This window comes from Trematomus bernacchii, unplaced genomic scaffold, assembly GCF_902827165.1.
Source record: "Trematomus bernacchii unplaced genomic scaffold, fTreBer1.1, whole genome shotgun sequence".
NCBI classification, from domain to species: domain Eukaryota; kingdom Metazoa; phylum Chordata; class Actinopteri; order Perciformes; family Nototheniidae; genus Trematomus; species Trematomus bernacchii.
The window spans coordinates 121,539-143,707 of NW_022987701.1; the positions used below are offsets into that span (position 1 = coordinate 121,539).

At 39.5% G+C, this 22,169-nt stretch overlaps 1 protein-coding gene and 2 non-coding genes across 4 annotated transcripts in view; 2 read left to right on the forward strand and 1 right to left on the reverse strand.

Moving 5' to 3' along the window:
• The first annotated feature begins 831 nt into the window (after positions 1 to 831).
• trnat-agu lies at positions 832 to 905 on the forward strand. The gene has a single exon. It is a non-coding gene; the product is annotated as a tRNA-Thr (tRNA).
• A 3,478-nt stretch (positions 906 to 4,383) lies between these two features.
• trnas-uga lies at positions 4,384 to 4,465 on the reverse strand. Its single transcript has one exon. It is a non-coding gene; the product is annotated as a tRNA-Ser (tRNA).
• A 5,183-nt stretch (positions 4,466 to 9,648) lies between these two features.
• The window catches only part of zanl (zonadhesin, like), a 34,221-nt gene continuing 21,700 nt past the window's right edge, over positions 9,649 to 22,169 (forward strand). For both annotated transcript variants that reach the window (XM_034139658.1, XM_034139659.1), the window contains exons 1-22: positions 9,649 to 9,756; positions 10,267 to 10,289; positions 11,591 to 11,740; positions 11,881 to 12,146; positions 12,476 to 12,560; positions 12,641 to 12,793; positions 13,108 to 13,272; positions 13,360 to 13,457; positions 13,542 to 13,620; positions 13,711 to 14,640; positions 14,764 to 14,957; positions 15,094 to 15,235; positions 15,884 to 16,128; positions 16,982 to 17,130; positions 17,359 to 17,487; positions 17,864 to 18,002; positions 18,227 to 18,368; positions 18,658 to 18,851; positions 18,983 to 19,121; positions 19,653 to 19,769; positions 20,403 to 20,527; positions 21,686 to 21,831. In XM_034139658.1, the coding sequence (XP_033995549.1) occupies positions 9,683 to 9,756; positions 10,267 to 10,289; positions 11,591 to 11,740; positions 11,881 to 12,146; positions 12,476 to 12,560; positions 12,641 to 12,793; positions 13,108 to 13,272; positions 13,360 to 13,457; positions 13,542 to 13,620; positions 13,711 to 14,640; positions 14,764 to 14,957; positions 15,094 to 15,235; positions 15,884 to 16,128; positions 16,982 to 17,130; positions 17,359 to 17,487; positions 17,864 to 18,002; positions 18,227 to 18,368; positions 18,658 to 18,851; positions 18,983 to 19,121; positions 19,653 to 19,769; positions 20,403 to 20,527; positions 21,686 to 21,831 (3,884 nt within the window). In that variant the 5' untranslated portion in view covers positions 9,649 to 9,682. The remainder of the gene's footprint in view (positions 9,757 to 10,266; positions 10,290 to 11,590; positions 11,741 to 11,880; positions 12,147 to 12,475; positions 12,561 to 12,640; positions 12,794 to 13,107; positions 13,273 to 13,359; positions 13,458 to 13,541; positions 13,621 to 13,710; positions 14,641 to 14,763; positions 14,958 to 15,093; positions 15,236 to 15,883; positions 16,129 to 16,981; positions 17,131 to 17,358; positions 17,488 to 17,863; positions 18,003 to 18,226; positions 18,369 to 18,657; positions 18,852 to 18,982; positions 19,122 to 19,652; positions 19,770 to 20,402; positions 20,528 to 21,685; positions 21,832 to 22,169) is intronic.

Sequence of the window (22,169 nt, forward strand, 5' to 3'; positions counted from 1 at the left end):
GATTAGTAACAGGAAGTAACTCATGGAAAATGAAAGTTACACGCAGGAGAAAAATGTGAGTGAATCTTCTACCGTAGGCCTATTTATAGAAAAATAAGAAATGTTCTAAATTCAGAATATTTTCACTACTCAACTTAATGCAGTCACTGAATGATATGATTTCCGATTCCGAGGCATTATTATGGATTGTGAAAGCATGGGCCAACTTGTTTTTGATATTCAAGGCAATATGCCAGGCACATCTTCTGCTTTTGCCAAAAATAAATCAAATCAATAAATGAAATAAATGAACCCAAGGTCTATTATAGGTCAAGCTGTTTTTTGTGAGGTTTTGTGTTTTGACAAAACATGTACATCTTGAACTAAGCATTTCTCAGCTTGAAAACAACATGGTCTTATGGTCTTCATCAGGAAGTGGAAATGGCTCAGGTGTTGAGAGTTTGACTTGATACACACATATCATACCAAGGTCAAGAATTGGATTCATCTTATCATTAATAACGTTGTATTTATTACAGGGATTTTTTAATACATGAAAATATATTATTTATATTATTTATTCCATCTCTTGTAAGACCATTGACTTTTTCCAGAAGCCATCAAAACAAACATCTGCTAATCATTCCAATGTTCATCTTAAGGTTCCTTGGCGCCACTCTGTGGTAGCAGGTAGTTACTACAGAACATTCACTGTAAGCTTCTCAAGCCAATGCCGATCTTTTTGAAGAGTTTTTGCTGTGATATGCACACCAAGGCCAGTGGAAACAAACTATATCACTACCGCATTTATGGATCCTATATAAAATGTATTGCCGGCCAAAAGCGGGAGGTGGCGCCGTGGCTTAGTTGGTTAAAGCGCCTGTCTAGTAAACAGGAGATCCTGGGTTCAAATCCCAGCGGTGCCTTTTGTATAAGGAAAACAATCATTTACCGAGCAGTATGTAAAGATAATACATTACATTACATGTTAGACGCTTTACAGCGTCTTACAGTACATACTCACTACTGTGGGCAATACCCACAGGAGCAATTTGGGGTGAAGTGTCTTGCCCAGGGACACAACGACATGCTGACTGCAGTGGGGTTGGAACTTGTGCTCCCCTGATCCGAACACCAACGCACTATTCCACTGCGCCACACGCCTAATAAAATATGATGCACATTTGGCAGCTGCAACATTAAGTAAGAATTGAATAAAATGTTGCATCAATAATTACTCGAGACCCACCCATTCATTTTTGTCCTCTGTGGTGCACATTGGTTTTTGGTCCATTACTTTGAGGTTATACATGCCACAGCATTAAGTCAAATTGTACTCCACAGAGGACATCCTGGGCTTTTCAAACATATGACATATGTGGGGGTGTGGCTTTGAAAAAAGATAGTAGGCTTGTTAGAGATGAGCGAGACCGACGCAGACCTGCGCAATTGCGATCGCCGTCTTGCTAGTGCGTTGCATGATGGTTAGTCATTTTGTCCGACTTGCTCTGGAGGCTCGACTACATGAGACGTTGAAATCTCGCGGGACAAAGACGCCGGCAGCCTTGAGAGCGAGGCGGAGCAGTTTCTCTCCACGGGCTGCGGAAGCGAAATGCTTGATGGGAAACGACTCGCTGGTATCTCGAGCTGAGCGCTCATTGGTGGTGTTTACCCCGTGCTGCTGATGAAACTCTCCATTGTTTTGTGTCAGTTTTACGTCGCCACTTCCATTCACATTTTTCATCATTGTTCCACAATGTTTATCATCATGAAATTAATATCTATATATTTTATACTATACTTGCACTGCTTACCGTTTTCATACTTTATATATCTTAGCATATTCATACACATTGTTCATACTAGGCTAGGCTACTGTGTATATCTAGTGTATTCATACCCCTCACTGTTTTTTCATCATTCAATTCATTCCATATTTTATTCTGTAGATTGTGTGCATTACTTTTCACTTTACTGCTTTATGCACTCCTGGTTAGAAGCTAAACTGCATTTCGTTGTCTCAGTACCTATAATCTGTGCAATGACAATAAAGTTGAATCTAATCTTGAGCAGGAACAAATGTATTTACTTAGTACATATCTGACATTAACGATTATACACATTTGTGCATTCTTTATAAATGCAAACTGGTCAAGACCACTGACGGAAGTAGTTTTGAAAAGTAATAAGTGGTTCTGTCTTTTACATGTAGGATTCAACCCCCCTTGTATTGATTTGTTTTAAAATGAACAGACACTTGAGTCATTCATTTGTAGTGATATAATAATTGTGGGATTTCTATTGCATCCACTTCATCTGCAACGAAGAACGCCAACGCAATTTCCGCTATTGCAAACCGAGTCAAGCCGACTCCGAGCTGTCCGACTTCAGGCGAGCTTTTCGAGACCTCCCCCGGCTGCAATCGGCTATTCTCGTCTACTTTCGAGGCGAGCCGCAGCTCATCTCAAACAAGCCTAATTTCATTGTATTTCGAAATTGCGTCCATCAACACAAGCACTATTTGTAGAAAGAGAAATGGTAAGTTTGTAATTTTGTAATTACCAGTGTTGTGAGTCCAATATTTTAATTAATGATAGTAAGGGAACATCTTAGGAGTTAGTGTAGTGAGTTTTCAGAGCAGTGTAATAATTATTTGACCTAAAACTAAATGTTTTTATGAATGTCCTCTGAGGAGGACATGGGGATTTGCCAACTTTTTATTTCCCCCCTTTTACACAACACAAATGGAGACCACTATGGGCCAAAACCATAGACTGGGCCAAAACTAACACTTAGGTTTCTGTAGGGTTCATGGCAGACGGATGCAGTGGGAAAACATACATCAAGTGCCTCAAGTGTCAGATGTATCTCTGCATTTCAAAAAAGGATGGAGTACTACAAATGAGGGCTCAGTATTTATTGCATTGAGTTGTTGTGCTCTAATGTTGTCTAAATGTACTTGTATGTTAATGTTGTTTGTATACTATGCTTCGCATAACTAACACCCGATGTCCTCTACAAAGGACACACAATAAAACAAAAATTAAAATATATTTTTTTTAGTTTGTGTTAGTCATTATGTTAATACCACCCTAAAGACTTGTGTGATCTAAAAAAAAAAAGGAAATTTGAAACCTTTTCTGGGTTTCAGGAGTTATAATGCAGTAATTTCATTTAAATCGTTTTAAAATCGTAATACTGCATAACGAGCACTTTTGGTACACTAAAAACACATTAATGTGATGGTAATGCTCATGTACTTTACTTTTACATTTACTTAAGTACTTTTACTTGTAACAGAGTAGTTATACACAGTGATGTTATTACTTTTACTCAATTAAAATATCTGAGTACTACTTTTCCACAAAGACACAACAAAGTCAGAGTGTTTCTGCAAATTGTACAACAATACTGTAGTACAATACATGATTTATGTAGAAATGTACAGTGCACAGTATGTATAGCTTCAACGATGCTGTGTTTGTTTCTCCCAGAATAGCTGAATACTACGTGACTAAAACATTTAAAATACCTTTACAGTCGATTACAGTAATGGCACCGGAGCACTAACGTTGCAGACTAGTATGTTCTCAAGTCCGGACACTTTTTAGACTTATTTTTGTCGAATAAAATAATGCGTGTGTGCAAACCTAAGAATACGCTGTAATATTCCGCCGAGCAAATCCACGGTTTCGAGCTGTATTAACTAACAAGTTAACATTGTCCGCTATATCGTTACTAAACGATACGAGGCGCAAAGTACGCATGATCATAACCTCTTCCGCGAAGTCAAGTTTGTGTCACTAACAATAACCCTGAAATTCATACATGTTTATTATAATTTCCTTGAAAATACCTCTTTTTCTTCTGTTACTTCCTTGTCAACACTTTCGGAGGTGGAGTGGGCGGTACCATCATTTTGCCCTACGTCACTTGACGATGCACTGCCCTGTCATTGGTCGGTTAGGACCAAGTGACAATGCACTACCCTGTCATTGGTCGGTTAGGACCTGTTAGGACTTGGTCGCTAAAGTGTTAGGAATGGGTAGGAATTGGTAGGAAAGCTGTTAGGAATTGTTAGGAATCGTTAGGATGTGTGTTGAAATAATAACATACGGAACACCTCTTTTTGTTTTAACATCTGATGTTTATAAGTTGCTTAGTTTTTGCAACAGTCCCTATTACACAAAACTTTACAATCAAATGCACACCGTTTTTTCTAGACTAAACACGGGTATATGATCCAAAGTTGAAAAAAAACAAGGTAACAATGAAGTTGTTAGGATGTGTATGTCGATATAACATTTATATCTTGTTCTGCAGTTTATCGGTAAATGTTTGCCCGGAACACGGTGGGCGGGTCTGTGCAGTCTACTCCGCTGCAAATGAACAAACGAAAAGATTCGCTGCGAGCAGGGTTCGAACCTGCGCGGGAAGATCCCATTGGATTTCAAGTCCAACGCCTTAACCACTCGGCCATCGCAGCCAATGAAAGTGTATGGTTAGTCCTTGTGGATTTAATGATCTTTTTAAACTAACACAAACACCTGCGTCTTCTTCTTAGATATCACTTGTCAATTGTTCAGTTCAACTATGGACTATTTTGGTCACCTAACACATTTTAAGAATTATATATATTTCATTTTCTAGCTGCACTCAGTCACCAGTCAGTGGAAGTTCATGGACAACACCCTCATTGGCTGGACTCTGGTGGGGACAAAATGCTTCTTCTCAATTTCATTAGGCCTTATCAACAAGGCCCTGTACCCAAACTGACTTGCAGTATTGCTACACCCTCTCTCTCTTTATTATGTTGTCATTAAGCTGGAGCCTTGACATTTACATTTTAAGGCATTTTCACATCCACTTGCACTTTGGTAAAGCACTCATGTAGGACTTTTGAGGCACACCCAGTTTGTGTATTGTATGTTGGTACAAAGATCAGTGTTTTGTGACCTGATTGGCACTCCCTCAGGGTGTTTCCATATATCTATATTTTGCAAACAACTAAAAAAAGTATTTCCCTATAGCCTTTGTAGAATGTTGACATGATGAACCTATATCGGGGTAGACAGATTAGGTACATTACGTTTATTCTATTTGTATATTGTGAATGTATCAACTCTTTCTGAATAAATGGATGATGTGACTGCACATAGTCCCTTGATCCTCCTTAGTAACAGTCATGTTTCCTTAGCAGCGGTGTGTTAGCAGAGTATTAACAACCTCTGAAATGTCCAAGATGACCAATCAGAATAGAGTATTCAAGCCATGTAATAAACATAGTTGTGTTATATCCTGAAAGACTGTTCTGTGTCCTTATTACTGTTACTGTAACTGTTTTACTGTAACAGCAGCCTTGCCTTATTAAAGTTGTAAACATCTTAAGCTATTGAACTTTAGGCCAAATACAGTTTATCTATTGGGCCATTTACTTGTTGTTTGGAGATTACAACATTTAAAACCAATCATGTCATTAATTTATACCATCCAGGAGCAAATCCAGGCAATAAAATAACAAGCAGTACATAACAATAATTACAATATTTGACAGAATAATATTCCATGTATTACTGACACAAAGGTTTCCTTTTGACAACAGGCTTGTTGCCCAAGTAGAAAAGAGCAACAGTCACTTCACTCCAAACAACATCAGCTAAGAAAAGGTTAATAATCTGTAAAATATATACAGTAGGTATGACACAACTAGTCTCTGAAATGAATACTGCAGCCCCACCCCTAAGAAAGAACACAGAATTCGCTCAGTCATCATAAGAGCCAATACTTCTCACGTTGGAGGAGTTTCCTTCTGCCTCAGTATCTTTCCCAGAAAGGGACTTCCACACACACATTACCTGACTCAAGTAAATGACGTTTTTATGAATGTGAATCACCACATACAAAACAGCTGAGGTTCATATTTCCTTTTTACATGCTGCTCTGACAAGTAAAACACAACTACCTATGTATTGTTTCAACTATTTCACTCACTTTACCTTATTTAGACGTACAGTACAGTACAGTACAGTACAGTACAGTACAGTACAGTACAGTACAGTCATATTTTATTATAATTTTTAGTTGGCCGGTACATTTAATGTAAGCAAATAGTAAAAAATGCTATCATTAATCAAAAGAGCTGTGTGCTCATACTTGTTCAAACATAAGAATGGACTTAGTGACTGCTTGTCATTTGTTACGCGTGGCTCCAAGAAAGTCAAACCATTAAAAGAGGGGGGGACTGAAAAAGAAAGAATTTCCTCTTTCTACACACCCTTTGTACACTGGCTAAACTCTACTGAGTCCCAAGCCTGGGTTTCAAACTGCCCCAATGGCCCAGTCTCTCAGGGTCTAGGCTTTCTTTTTATCCCGTGAACGAATAGAACTTAAGGAAGTGTAGTTTACGTTCTGTTTGTAGTGTAAAGTCTTGGTCAATGTACCTATTTTGTGGCAAGTATTTGTGAGGGAAGTTGGGACCATAACGCAATTTGACACAGCCGCAAAGCCAAATCGGGCCACTGGTGTAAAGTGTCGTTCAATGGCCCTTTCCCCAGTTCCAAACCGCTACTTGCTTGGCGCACACCCATCTTCAATATTAGCCTTCATTTTTAACCTAACCACACACCTTTAAAGTTTTGTGACACCAACTTGGGCCAGGGCATTAAGAAGGGCATAATGTGGTAGGGCCAATTGGTCATGGGCCCGATTACACGTACCATCTTCAACTTCTACCTTCCTCAACTTAACACCTATAACATGTCCTGACTGCATCTTTCACGGTTGTGACACTATCTCATTGAAATATTGGTATCAACTGGAAAAGGACTCCAAACTGCTTTGTCTCCAAGAGCACATTTTGCTATCAAGACAAACACAACACACACTCTTCCGGTTAATAATAACTTAGAAATTATACTGTACAGTAAGTCACAGTCAAAAAAAAGAAATACAGATTTGAAAGGACTACAAGTGTCTCCTTCATCCTTGACCAGACCCCAATCTTGTCTGTCAAATGAAAGAGATTATTATCTCAGTGAGCATAGAGATCTCAACAGTTGATTTTCAATTGAGTACTTTAAAAAAAACCTGTACACGAGGTACAAAGTCTAAAATCTTATACAGCAAAACAAATATAGTATGGAAAATGGTATTGTTCTTATAGGCAAGGCAAGGCAAGTTTATTTATATAGCACCTTTCAACACAAGGCAATTCAAAGTGCTTTACAAAAAATGAAAGACATTAAGAAAATGGCATTTAAAATCAGTCATTAAAAAGCAAAGATAATAAAATAAACATTAAAAGAAAAAATACATGGATAAAAGTTACAGTGCAGTTTAAGATGTGAATAGTTCAATTGAAAGCAGCGGCAAAAAGAAAAGTGTTCAGCCTGGATTTAAAAGTAGTAAGAGTTGCAGCGGACCTGCAGGTTTCTGGGAGTTTGTTCCAGATATTTGGAGCATAATAACTGAACGCTGCTTTACCATGTTTAGTTCTGACTCTGGGGACAGAAAGCTGACCAGTCCCTGAAGACCTGAGAGTTCTGGATGGTTCATAATTTAGCAGTAGGTCAGACATGTATTTTGGGCCTAAACCATTCAAAGCTTTATAAACCAGCAGCAATATTTTGAAATCAATTCTTTGACAGGAAGCCAGTGTAAAGACTTCAGAACACGAGTGATGTGATCCACTTTCTTAGTGTTAGTGAGGACTAGATTTTTTAGTGAGACCTGTAAAGACACCATTAAAGTAGTCGAATCTACTGAAGATAAAAGCATGGACAAGTTTTTCCAAATCCTGCTGTGACATTAGTCTTTTAATCCTAGAAATATTCTTAAGGTGATAGTAGACTGATTTATTAACTGTTTTAATGTGACCGTTGAAACTCAGGTCAGAGTCCATGACTACACCTAGATTTCTGGCTTTATCTGTTGTTTTGAACATTGCAGACTGAAGCTCAGCGCTAACTTTTATACGTTCTGCCTTGGCTCCAAAATCCATTACCTCAGTTTTATCTTTGTTTAATTGGAGAAAGTTCTGACACATCCAGTCATTGAGTTCAATGCACTTACTCAGTGTTTGAATTGGAGCATAGTCTCCTGGTGAAATTGTTACGTAAATGTGTGTGTCATCCGCATAGCTATGGTAACTTATTTTGTTGCTTTTCATTATCTGAGCCAGTGGTAGCATGTAGATGTTAAAGAGAAGAGGCCCCAAGATGGAGCCCCACATGTCATATTTGTCAACTCAGATGTGTATTTACCTATAGAAACGTTTTTTCTGTCCTTTAAGTAGGATTCAAACCAATTTAGAACTGTTGCCGAAAGTCCCACCCAGTTTTCTAGTCGGTCTAGTAATATGTTGTGATCAACAGTGTCAAACGCAGCGCTAACATCTAATAATACTAACACTGAAGTTCTGCCACTGTCTGTGTTTAAGTGGATGTCATTGAAGAGCTTTACAAGAGCAGTCTGAGTGCTGTGGTTTGGTCGAAAGCCTGACTGGAACACATCCAAACAGTTATTTAAATGCAAGTAATTACTCAACTGTTGAAAAACTACTTTTTCAATGATTTTACCTAGAAATGGGAGGTTTGATATGGGCCTGTAATTGTTCATTACTGAAGCATCTAGATTATTCTTTTTTAAGAGCGGTTTAATGACTGAAGTTTTCAGGGCCTGTGGAAAAACACCTGAGTGAAGATACTTGTTTACTATGTGAAGTAGATCTGAGGCCATGCAATGAAAAACAATGGAATAATATCAAGGCAGCAGGAGGAGGATTTCAGAAGTTGAATAATGTCCTCTAGGTTTTTATCATTAATCTGATGGAATTGTGTCATGATGTCTGAATTGATTTTAGGTGGACACAGGGACAACACATTTGCTGTACCTGATGCAGAGGCACTGACTGCTTGTCTGATTTTCTGAATTATAGGCAATGATCAAATCTCACTTTCACAGATAAAGCTCAGCAGAATGAGCATCGCTGGTGACGGACTGAGCCCGAGGTCAAAGTGCACATGGAAACATGAGTCTGTCCTGGTTGCTATGGAAAACAAAATTAAAAAACTGTTTTCAACGTATCTAAGTAACGTAGTGTAACAAACGTGACGATAAGACCGAAACGGAAGATGGTATTCTCCTTTTACACACCCTATTTAGTCAAATAACGGCAACAGCAAAAAAATGTTGTACCTGTGTTTCAATAATTTAAATTTGAAAATTGGTAGGATTGATTAATCAAAAATGAAAAAAAAGTAGTTTAATTTATAATACAATTGAATCGACTTGCTTTACCGTGTTCCCATCCCACACAAAGAATGCACAAATATTAAGTATGTAATAATAAGGTGTGTCTATGTGATAACAGTATTCCGTTTATTACACATGGAGCTCCATAATGTCTTACAGTACAAGTGTTGGTATTTGTAATATCATGTTTGATAGGCTTCCCCACCCTGCCTGTGAACGGCTAAGAGGTCAAAAAGCACTAACACACCTAGAGAGAACACACCTGGTCCCTATCAACTACAGTTACTTATTTACACATTTTGCGACATTAAGTAATGGAGCAATTCAGCATCCACCCACCCACCCATCACACCCCTGCTTACCCCCCCCCCCCCCCATACATCCTAGCCCTTTATATAAAGGCCTCCGCTCTGTCATTCTGTCTTCCTCTCCTGCTAACTAACAGTTAGCCATGGATACATTCAGGTTTCTAATTCTGCTCCTATGGATGTGTGTCTGCAGGGCGGGAGGACAGGCACAGCATGGGTGAGTCTCCAATCCAAACATAGCACATCAGATATGACAAATACATTATTTGGAAAAAATTATCGCAAGCTAGTCTAATAATCAAATAGTCATTGAAGTATTTTTTATGGAAAATGTAAATTGATTAATCCAGCCTCTGAAATATTGAGATTTCCTGCTTTTCTCTATTTTGTATTCAATAATAGGAATATTTTGGGATATTTAAAGATGTTACTTTAGACTTTGAAAAATGTGAATGTGTTTTTCACTATTTTCTGAATTTTATTAGAGAAAATATTACAATAATTATCAAGGAAATAATTTGCAGATGTATAGATAATTGATATAATGCTTGATTAATTTCGGTCCTGGTTTAAATAAAAAATGTTTTACATTTACATTACAATTTACACATTTTAAATACATCTGTAATATTTGGATATCTTCTCTGCTGACATTTACAGTAAGGGCTCACTATGAAAGGAAACCAAACTTTAACGTGAATCTGTTATGTCTTTCTCTGTTTTACAGCCTGCCGAGAACACAAAGAGAGGGTACGTTGATTTTTATCACGCAATAAATTCTGTGTATCATTATCTTTAATCAAAATTTGAACATAAGGTAGGACTGTATGACTACATGTGACTCCACCAGACCGTCCTTGGCGTTGGTGTGGACTTTACCTCTTTACAGCTTCTTATCTTCACTATACATAAGCAACAAACACTTTTACACTGTGTAGATGTGTTAACATTTTCACAACATAGACACAGGAAACTACAGAGAGATATCAGTCCTCAGTTAAAGCCAACAACTCTAAAGAAGTGAACGTTGCCTCGCTGTTCTTTTTTTTAAATATAGTGAAACTTAAAGAGGACAAAACAGGGTCTCCCTTAGGGGGTTCCTACCTTGTGATTGACAACGGCAACCTGATGATAGAGCTGCAGGGATGACACATATGCGTAGACCACATCGAAAGATAGCGTCACAGTGGTTCCTTCGGCAAAAAGCCAAACAGATTTGATTAGCCGCATCATAGACTCTATGCATTACATTACGTTTTTTTTATTACTGCACATATTTCATATTTTATTCCATTCTATTTCAATGTAAATACTGCTATATTTGACTATTTTTTAAATACATTTTTTATCTTATTATAGTTTTCTTAAAATAGTTTTCTATCTGTGTTTTACATTATTGTTTTACCTTTATGTATGCACCACAACACCAAGTCAAATTCCTCGTAAGTGTCAACCTACCTGGTAATAAACCTGATTCTGATTCTGATTCTGATTCGACTATTGTAGAAATAAGCTCTGTGGCAAACAAACATGTATAATGCTTGGACAAGTCATTCTAACAAAGGAAAAACAAAGTCAACATTGTCAAAGTTAAGTTTAAGGTTGCGCCCCCTTCTCACTACTCAAGTTTGAAAAAAGTCCCCTTCATGTCTCTTTAATATGTAACCTTATTTACCTCTAATACTGATTTGAAGGACAAGTGTCTCCTTCATCCTTGACCGGAAGCCAATGGTGTCCGCAAAAAACTGTTTATCCAATTGACGAGTTGAATATCTCAGTGAGGGTAGAGGAACAAACATGCCAATTACTCATCAAATATCAAGTTTCTAACGGGAAAATTAGGCAGAAAGTCTTAAATCTTATACAATAAAACTCTTATGGTATGGAATGTGGTACTGTTGGTATGGTTATGTTCTCTAAGGCAATGATAAGATCGAACAGCTGATTGTCCTTGACCATGAAGAGGACAAAACAAGTCCTCTTTATGACTCTTAAGTTATTGACCTCTCCAGTATGCATTTGTCAATCTGCCTGTGTTTGTCTATTTCCAGGAGTAGAGCTGACCTCCTGTGACTTTAACCAGGACAGTGCACCATTCTGCAGGTTCACTCAGGACAGCACAGACAACGGCGATTGGACCCGACAAAGAGGTCCAACCCCAACCCTCAACACTGGCCCCAATGGAGACTACCCTTACGGAGGTCAGTCCTGAGTGCATGGTTTAGATGAAATATTTACTGCCTGTAATCAACCATGATTAGGGTTGATTTAGAACCTTGCCATGGACATTTGGACACATTATATAAATACACATCTTCCTTCTGTCTGAATCTGTCTGCAGAGGGCTTCTACATCTACCATGAGAGTGACAATGTGGCTAATGGACAGAAAGTTCGTCTTCTGAGCCCCGCCCTCTCATCTTCCGCCACTCAGATCTGTGTCCAGTTCCGATACTACATGTACGGCTCAGACAATACAAATGTGTTCAGAGTTCTGGCCAAGAGGCCTGGCGCTGAGGAGGAAGTATGGAAAAAGACAGGATTCCAGAGTCCATCTTGGCTGAAGGGCTCCGTCACTGTGTCCAAATCCAGCAGTGAAAGCGTCAATGTGAGTGTCAGCAGGTCACGTCTTTTGTTCAATCTTGACAAAATGTTAGAATCTTCCATCTCCTTTTAGCATGACTTTGCATCTTTGTATAACTATCCCTCCAATACATGATAAGGATGATCCAATATTTCAAATACCTATTAGTGCTTAAACACTACATAATAAAGCTACAGTATGTCTCATTTCATTAGCCAATATTCAATCACAATTTAATTAACATTTTTTAATTCCGAATACAACGCTGAAATCAATATACAGCTTTTTCCTAAAGTACAACTGCTGAATTAATTTCCTCATGTAGGTTAATAATGTATGCTCTGTGTCTATAGATTGTGTTTGAGGCTCAGAGAGGCCTCAGTGATTCCTGTGACACAGCTCTGGACAACATTGTCATCACTGAAGGAGCATGTCCCTGTAAGCTTTCGCACTGACACACTCATATATGCTCAAAAGCAAATTGCTCTATCATTGATTTTGAATTTTTTTTTTCACAGCTTGTGTTTATGGCTGTGAGTTTGACACTCTTGGTGAGATATGTTCGTGGATGACCAACACTGTGAATCCTGATATATTTGGCTTTGAACAGTGGGTTGGGCCAACTGACACTGAAGGCAGCGGCCCAAATGATGACTTCTCCAAACCTGGATGTAAGCAGTTCTTGTCTTCAAAAGTCTGCATGGAAATGAATGTGTCACAAGCTCTTCCAGATTGTATGTACTGTATATTAAATAACATTAAGCCAATGTACCATCTGTACAAATAAATAAAATAAGCATACTTTTCTCCTTTTTGTAAAATGTCATTAATGGCAAATAAACCTGTTTTATTTGCTGAACATGAAACGTTTAAATGCACATACAAACCTTTTTAGGCACGTATCTGTCCATAGAAATTAAATTAATGATTTTAATTAAATTTTTATCCTTTTCTAAATGTCATTTCTTTTTTTAACCCTATGTAGTCGGTGCCTACATGTTGATGGATGGTGTATATTCTCTCCCTGGAGCTAAGTCAGAGATCCTAAGTCCTGTAATATCTTCCCCTGGATGCCTTGACCTCACCTTCCACTACGTCCTGTATGGCACCAGCACGACCATGGAGATCAGTGTCCACACTAAAACCCCAGGCAGGTGCATTTATTAAAATAAAGACCGAAACACAGACAGCATAACATTTTTTGTCTTGCTTAATTCTGTTTACTTATATGTACCAGGTGGAAGCCTTGGACCTGCTCTCTTCACTGTCAGGGGGAACCAGGGTCAAAGCTGGAAGCCTGCAGAGGTCCGGTACTTGGGATCTGCTGCCATTGAGGTAAATACTAACTACTGTGTGTCTTTTTAGGTGTGTGTGCATAGGTTTCCAATAACCTTCTTGTCACATTTATATGTATTTCAGTTTGTGATTGTGGGAACGTATGGAGAAACTATTCAGACGGACATTGCTGTTGATGCTGTGTGTGTCACGGTCTGCAAAGGTGAGAAACTGACAAGAGGGAATTCAAGTTACTCTCTGCACCATAAGAAATAGGACGTTTAATGGGAAACCATTTCTTTTTCTTTTAAAGCTCCACCAACAACTCCTAAACCACCAGTAACAACTCCGGGACCTACCACACCCAAACCAACAACTCCTGGTCCAACCACACCCAAACCAACAACTCCTGGTCCAACCACACCCAAACCATCAACTCCTGGTCCAACCACACCTAAACCAACAACTCCAGGACCTACCACACCTAAACCAACAACTCCAGGACCTACCACACCCAAGCCAACAACTCCTGGACCTACCACACCCAAGCCAACAACTCCTGGACCTACCACACCCAAACCAACAATTCCTGGTCCAACCACACCCAAACCAACAACTCCTGGACCTACCACACCCAAGCCAACAACTCCTGGACCTACCACACCCAAGCCAACAACTCCTGGACCTACCACACCCAAACCAACAACTCCTGGACCTACCACACCCAAACCAACAATTCCTGGTCCAACCACACCCAAACCAACAACTCCTGGACCTACCACACCCAAGCCAACAACTCCTGGACCTACCACACCCAAACCAACAACTCCTGGACCTACCACACCCAAACCAACCACTCCTGGTCCAACCACACCCAAACCAACCACTCCAGGACCTACCACACCCAAACCAACAACTCCAGGACCAACCACACCCAAACCAACAACTCCTGTTCCAACCACACCAAAGCCAACAACTCCCGGCCCATCTACACCCAAACCAACAACTCCTGTTCCAACCACACCTAAGCCAACAACTCCCGGCCCATCTACACCCAAACCAACAACTCCTGTTCCAACCACACCTAAGCCAACAACTCCCGGCCCATCTACACCCAAACCAACAACTCCCGGTCCAACCACACCCAAACCAACCACTCCTGGGCCAACCACACCTAAGCCAATCACTCCCGGGCCAACCACACCTAAACCAACAACTCCTAAACCAACAACACCAGAACCAAGTAAGCATGCATACCTATGAAGTTCCATTTGAGTTTTAGATTAATGAGATTCTTCAATTCTTTCTTTCTTCCTTACATCTTCCTTACACATTTTCCTTACAAGTGCTTCTTTCTGCTGTACAGACCCATGCCCTCCTGATGCAGAGTATATAGAATGTGGTCCAGCTTGTATCCCAACCTGTAAGGAACCCTCCACCAACTGTTCTGGATCTTGTATCAGTGGCTGCTTCTGCAAACCAGGGTTTGTCTTCAAGGGTCGACGCTGTGTGCCACTAGAAAAATGTGGCTGTCTTGATGACGAGAATAACTATTACGAGGTTGGATTTCCTTACTAATGACCCCATATGCATGCAATCCTGTTCAATATATAATGATAACAGAGTACATGACAGGAAGGTTGTACTTTGTAGTTCTAGTCCTGCCGATTTGATCCTTTGTTACATTTTCTTTCAGCCTGGAGAAATTATATTTGGAGATGGCTGCTCAAAGCTGTGTCACTGTGCAGGAAACTACACACTAGAATGTGTTGATAACTCATGTGAACCCACTGAAGAGTGTCGTGAGGTTAATGGAGGTTCAGGCTGCTATCCTAAAGGTAATTATGACTGGTAGATGTTCTTGGAATTGGTACAGGAGCTATTACTAGCAGCTCAACATGATATAATATAACTATTACGTCAAACAACCACATATAATGGTGAAAGTGTTTAGAACTCTTATTTCCGACCACACACAAAGGCAGAGAGTAAGTTTAATTATAGAATAGTGACAAAGGATAATTCTTTGAACAGGGATACAGTACCCACTTCATAACAAACCTTCCTCAAACTTGATTGTGCACAGAAAGCAGTGCCTTGCAAAAAATAATCTGCTATGGTCATACTTGTTCTGGTGTGACTAGTAGGTGGCCTATTTGTGCTAATGTTAGAAAACTTTAGATACTGTTCTGCTTTGTAACTGACATCATTGAGTCAGTTAACCCTACCCTGTGTGTGCTAATGTCTCACTACATTTTACGTTTATAATTTTCCTAAAACACTCAATTCTGACCACAGTCAGTGACTAAAAAGCTTTAGGTGTCACTTCAAAATGACCATCTGACTTGGTCCCAAGTGATCCGTCGCCACCATCTGCTGTACTCTACAGCAACTGGAGTTTAGCTAGTTCTTAATCTTAAATTACTGTGAACCAGTGAAGCATATTTGTAACAGAATAACCTCTAACATACTTTCTAATACCTTAGGTACATCCACGTGCATAGCATCTGGTGATCCGCACTACACCACCTTTGACAAACGCAAGTACAACTTCATGGGAAACTGCAGCTATTTAATGACTGGACCCTGCAATGACACCACCCTGCCACACTTTGAGGTCCATGCAGACAATGAAAATCGCTTTAACAGGCCCACCATCTCCTATCTGAAAGCTGTCCATGTATATGTACGCATGGTGAAGATCTCCATTCTCAAAGGTGGCACTGTACAGGTGAGAAGTGGAGGAGCTAGCATAGTTTTTAACAGACAGGGTGTCATGGTAAAGACCATCATACAATTGATTCAAATATAACATGTCAAGGTAACTAAAGTTATTGTAGGCTACAAAAGACAATTAAGGATATAGCTAAATTAAGTAGCTACAATTAAATGTCTTTCCCTTTACATACACAGGATGTCAATACACTTATGCTTAACACGTTACATGTGTTAAGGAATTTAATGTTATTTCTTATTTGTGGCAAATCCAATGCTTAAATCTCCACATTGAAAAATCGTCAGGATGCTTTTATTGTGAAAGCCTACCGGTAAACATTATCCTGTCACTAAGTTAGCAAAGCATCATTAGCAGTACAGGTAGCAGTATTAGCCATTTTGTGTTTTAGCTAAATAATACAATTATACGAACACCATGTAATAGCGATAAAAATAACTGTACTGAACTCGACATAGCGTATTTGCATCTGCAGTTTTAAGAGCCAACTGACTCCACTACTGCGTCAAACCAGATGTAGCTTATAGCGATCACATGGCTAGCACCTGGGCTCTGCCTTTTTGCACATATTGGCAAAAAAGTTGTTATTAACATTACTAAGGTGAATTAAAACAATAAAAGTAATGTATAAATACTCACTTGTTTTACATTGACAAACGATTTGATGTGAGAATTATTGCACATATTAACCCGATGTGGGTTCAACACTAACTTTGGAGCTTATTCTACAGGAGCATTTAAGTTGCTTTTGTCATTGCCAATTAAGAAAATGAAATATCCTATAAATGCCACATCTATTACCTCAGTAATCACCAAACTATGTTATTTGCACCTGCTTTCCCCCACACAGGTAAATGGGACCAATGTAAATCTGGCAGTGAGTCCAGCCCCAGGTGTCTCTGTGTTCAAGTCAGGGAAGTTCTACACTGTGTCCATGGACTTTGGCGTGACAGTTCGTTATGATGGAAACCACTTCATGGATATCAAAGTGATCAAAGAGTAAGTGAAGACTGAAAAAAGATACAGTCATTGGAGAACGGCTCTTTTGTTCTTACCCCAACCCAACATACCAAATCATCCTTTAAATGGACGTTTAGAAAATAATAACAAAAACGCTGTTACAAACTCTTGGATATGGTGGTGGACAAGTAGACACATGCAGCTCTACCTGATTTGTTGCTCTCACTCCTACAAAATCTAACCTTTACATCGTCTTTTAACCTGCAGCTATGAAGACAAGCTGTGTGGACTGTGTGGAGATTACGACGGGAATGCCAAAGATGACTTCCGTAAACCAGATGGATCATTGACCAACAACCCCAATGACTTTGGACACAGCTGGAACACTGATCCAGAGTTAGTAGCATACATTCATTTGTCTACAAACAAGCTGCATACACAGACATTACCTTACTAGTTTGACCATACCTATTTATTTAATACATGTAGATTGCGCGTTCTGGGTGTGCCAATCCAGAAAGGGCACCAGAACAGCTAATCCGATTTACCACAAGCTAAACACTGCACTCCCTTTGGTCCTTAGCAAAACACCCTCCAAGAGTAAAGTTGATTGGATGAGCTGTTCTCAAGAAATGTGCAGGACAGACCCACATTGAAAGATTCCTTGCTTTATAGTTAAATCGAATATTTTGGGTCATCATGCTAATACACCACACCCGTTTATTTTAACAACGCATGCCAACTTTCTCTAACTTACTCTCTGTGTTGACAGGTGTAATAAGAAACCCAACACCACCATCCCCGACTGTGAGGTTGGAGAGCAGGAAATGTACGAGAGCTCAGGATACTGTGGTATCTTGCTGGACAAAAAGGGTCCCTTCGCTGTGTGCCACCGCAAAGTCAACCCAAATGTAAGTCGCTTCACAAAAACACACATACAGTACAGACAAACATGAAGCAGTTCCCTCTTTAGATGTAGAACTCATTTTAGTGTGCCAACATGCAATAAAATCAGTACAATCTCATCAAAAATAATAAGAAGCAGAGGAAAGAGGGAGACAGAAATGACAGTTTATGGTTTAAGATAAAGATATAAAGTGAAGGATTGTAACTCAAACTACGTGTGTGTCTTCAGAATTACTTCAGGGACTGTGTGTTCGACTTGTGTGAGCTGGATGGAGCCAAGCCCATCCTCTGTGAAGCCATCGAAGCCTACGTCAACGAGTGCCAGGATCGCGGGGTAAACATCGGACCCTGGAGGAACGAAACCTTCTGCCGTGAGTGTCGGGTGAAAGAATGGACCGAGAAATGATAGATGGATGGTGGGATGTAGGGCAAGAAAAAATGCGCTAGCCCAAATGGCTTTTGGCGTTATTTTGCCAACCCATTTTGGGTTGGGTTGGTCATTTGTCTATAGCCCACACATGAAACCTGCTGCCATAAACAACTGTACCATTTTTACATTACTAATCTTCATTATACAATTGATTAATTCAAGCCCTGGTCTCAGCATGTGCTTGTATGCCCTTCCTATCACTGAACTCAGCCTCCTTTCCTCCCCCCTAGCTCTGAGCTGCCAACCCAACAGCCACTATGAGCCGTGTGCAAACCCCTGCCAGGAGACGTGTTTGGGGAAACCTTCCTCCTGCGGCGGGCCCTGCTCCGAGGGCTGTGTGTGCGATCCTGGATATGTCCTGAGTGCCGGAAAGTGCGTGAAGAAGAGTTTGTGTGGCTGCAATTACAACGGACAGTATTATGAGGTACAGAGAAGAGGGGTTTGCAACCAGGGGACATTTATATTTCAGTTTAAAACCACAAGGACATCATTGCTTTTGAATATGTGAGGATCTTGTTAACACAGTTAAAATGTGTGTGTGTATGTGTGTGTCAGTCTGGAGACGAGTTTTATGTGGAGGATTGTCAGCTGAAGTGTAGGTGTAACGCACCTTTCGTGACCTGTTCGCCGTTCGATTGCCCCCCAATGCATGAGTGTAAACTCCAGGAGGGAGAGCTGGGCTGCTATCCCACCAGTAAGTTTACACCCTTCATACTACGTGTAACTAAAGTGTGTGTGAATCATAGTGTATTGACGTTATCAGTATAACAAAAAAACTACCCATTTTCCCACAATTTAGCAGAAGAAGTAGAATTTTGAAGAAGCAAAGTAAATGAATTTAAAACCAAATTCAAATAAATGACTCAGTTAAGCCTTTAGATTACAGCTGGTAATCGCAAGTTTTAGTACAGTATACCAGTATATACATAGCTGCAAGAATATGATATCAGGAAATGGGAGTCAAAGTCAATCATTTTCTATCTATTTTACTGCATTTCTTATATATTTTACTTGTATATTAAGTATATCATACTGTATGTTGCATTGTTTGAGGAGCTTTAGACTCATGATCAAATCCTTGAAACATCATACTCAGGTGTTCTGCAGGGTACAATTTGGGTACCTCTTATTTTTTGTTACCACACAGAACAACTTCTCCCTAATGCAAGTTGTGTAATGTTAGCAGCATAAGTCTTATTATGTTCTGTGCGTGTCCCTCTCCCAGGCTCTCAGGACTGTGTGGTGTCCGGAGATCCTCACTACAACACGTTTGACAAGAAGTTCTACACCTTCATGGGAACATGTACCTACACTCTAGCCAGGACCTGCAAGAACAACACAGGTAAGATCCATGTCATTTCCTTTGAAGCTGAACAGATATTTAAAGATGTTATGTCACTTTCTATAACTGTTGCCAAATTCTTGTCACAACACATTGCACACATCAACTTTGTTATCCTATAAAATCTGATGTCCTTACACCAGAAGGTGGCACTAAAACCACATTGGAAATTGAAAACAAATCAAAAGAAAGCCATATTTCCAAGAGTAACATCATTTGTTTATGTCATTTCCACTTTTAGACTCAATTGTTTCATATTTTGACAGTTTTTAGACATGTTTTGAATCCACATTGGTGTAGATGGACTTCATTTCTAAGGCGCTTTATCCAGTCTTTGCGACTCCTCAGAGCGCTTCACATATACAAGTTATCATTCACCCATTCATACAGAGGCGGGCGCTGCCATGCAAGGTGTCATCTGCTATAGGAAGCTAACATTCACACACAGTGGTCATGCCATCGGAGGTAATTTGGGCTAAAATAACTTGCCCAAGGATACATCGACATGTAAGGGCGGGGGGGGGTGGGGGGGGGGGGGGGGGGGAATCCACAACCTCCTGATTGGAGCACTACCCGAGTCGAGCCCGAAGCAAAAACAAAAGATGATATTCTGTGTGTTTGAACCTTCCGCAGGTCCTTGGTTCTCAGTGGAGGGGAAGAACGAGGAGAGAGGCGTGTCCGGTGTGTCCTACCTGAGAAAACTCTACGTCACTGTCAATGGAGTCACTGTGACCCTGATGAAGTCCAGGAGAACGCTGGTCAGTATAGGCAACATTTACACAGTGTATTTGTGTCTATAAAAAGACTTGTTCCACACACCACACTTAATCTTCTGGTTTAGTGAGCACAAAGCCATTCCCTTTTCCTCTTCACCTTTCCATTTCATCTTATCCGCGCTCCTTGACTTGTATCCCTTTATAATGCCATAATCTTAGAAATCCGTTTGCTAACCTCTTTCTCCTCATCATATCAGCTACTTGATCCGTCAGTGTCAACGCTCCGTCATCTTATCCAGCCAGAGATCTTAATCCCTGTGCAGGGTTTTTATTCACGTGTGAAATAAGATAAACTGACAGGAAGTGATAAATATAAAACAAATATTAAGTGTAGGGGAGGCTGGGGTTGGTTGGCACACTTTTCACTCTGCTGTTTAGTCTGACATCATTTATGTTGGATTTTTTTAACAAGCAGCAAATTAAATGTCAATGCCTCACCTGTACGTACATATCTTTTAATTTAAACAAACATGTTCTAAAATTAGGTATTTCTTGGTTTGATTTTTATTTTAACATTAGCATTTTAAAATGCTGTTGTTACAAAATCACAAGAAAATGAAATGTAATGTAACAAGAAACAATTTGAACATTTAATTTAAAAAGCATCAGAAAACATGAACTAAATACAATATCTACCCATTGTTCAAAATAAAAACAATTGAATTTGAAACAAATGAATCTCTAAATACGTTTGACAGTTACTATTCAAAATAATACAAATTAACTCACAATATTAACATAATTTTAAATCTTTCAAAAATAATTGTAATATGTTAGGCTTTAACAGTTCAATGAATGGACATATGTGCCCACCAACTTAGCTTATATTGGATATATGAAATGATGTTAGCCATCTGATATCACTTGCTTACACACGCCTATTTCTATCAACTAACACACCTTTAATATCTCTACCTAGCAGAGTTAAATAAGACATTTAGGCTTGGGGCAATGTTTACATTTTTGATACTAAAACACTGTAATGTGACCCTCATCAATAAAGTAAGCATTCAGATATTTTAGCATAGCAGATAAGTGCAATTTCACAATTGTTACTGTGGCCCATTATTAGCTTACTGCCAGGCTTAGCTACCGGTAGCTTCTGTTTAACCCCGTCTTTATGTTCTTTTCTTCCCCCAGGTGAACGGACTGCGAGTGGCCCTCCCTAACTCCCCCTCCCCTTTCATCACCATCAGTCTGGCGGGTCAGTACATCACCCTGAAGACGCCCTTCGGCCTCAGGGTGCGCTGGGATGGAAACCATTACGCCCAGATCTCAGTTCCCAGGTTAGTAATCTGTGGGACTTGGAGACAAAAAAGCTAGTAAACAGACTTTTCTGAGACCCTTAAATCAACTTAAAAGTGGCAAAACACTTGTTTGAAAATCGCAAAAATGATAACATAATTATACATCTTATGTAGCTCTGGATACATTTGCAACTTTCTTTTTGTTGAAATGATGAACTTCACCAATGAATTTAGGCTGCAAATGTAGCTGTTTGAAGCACACCGTGAAAAACAGAATGATATGGGCTGGGTATATAAAATAGTATAAAATGCTATAAACTGCCATAGGTCAGTTTAATCTGGGTTTAGGTGTATTTCATGGAAGCTGCCTAAGAAAT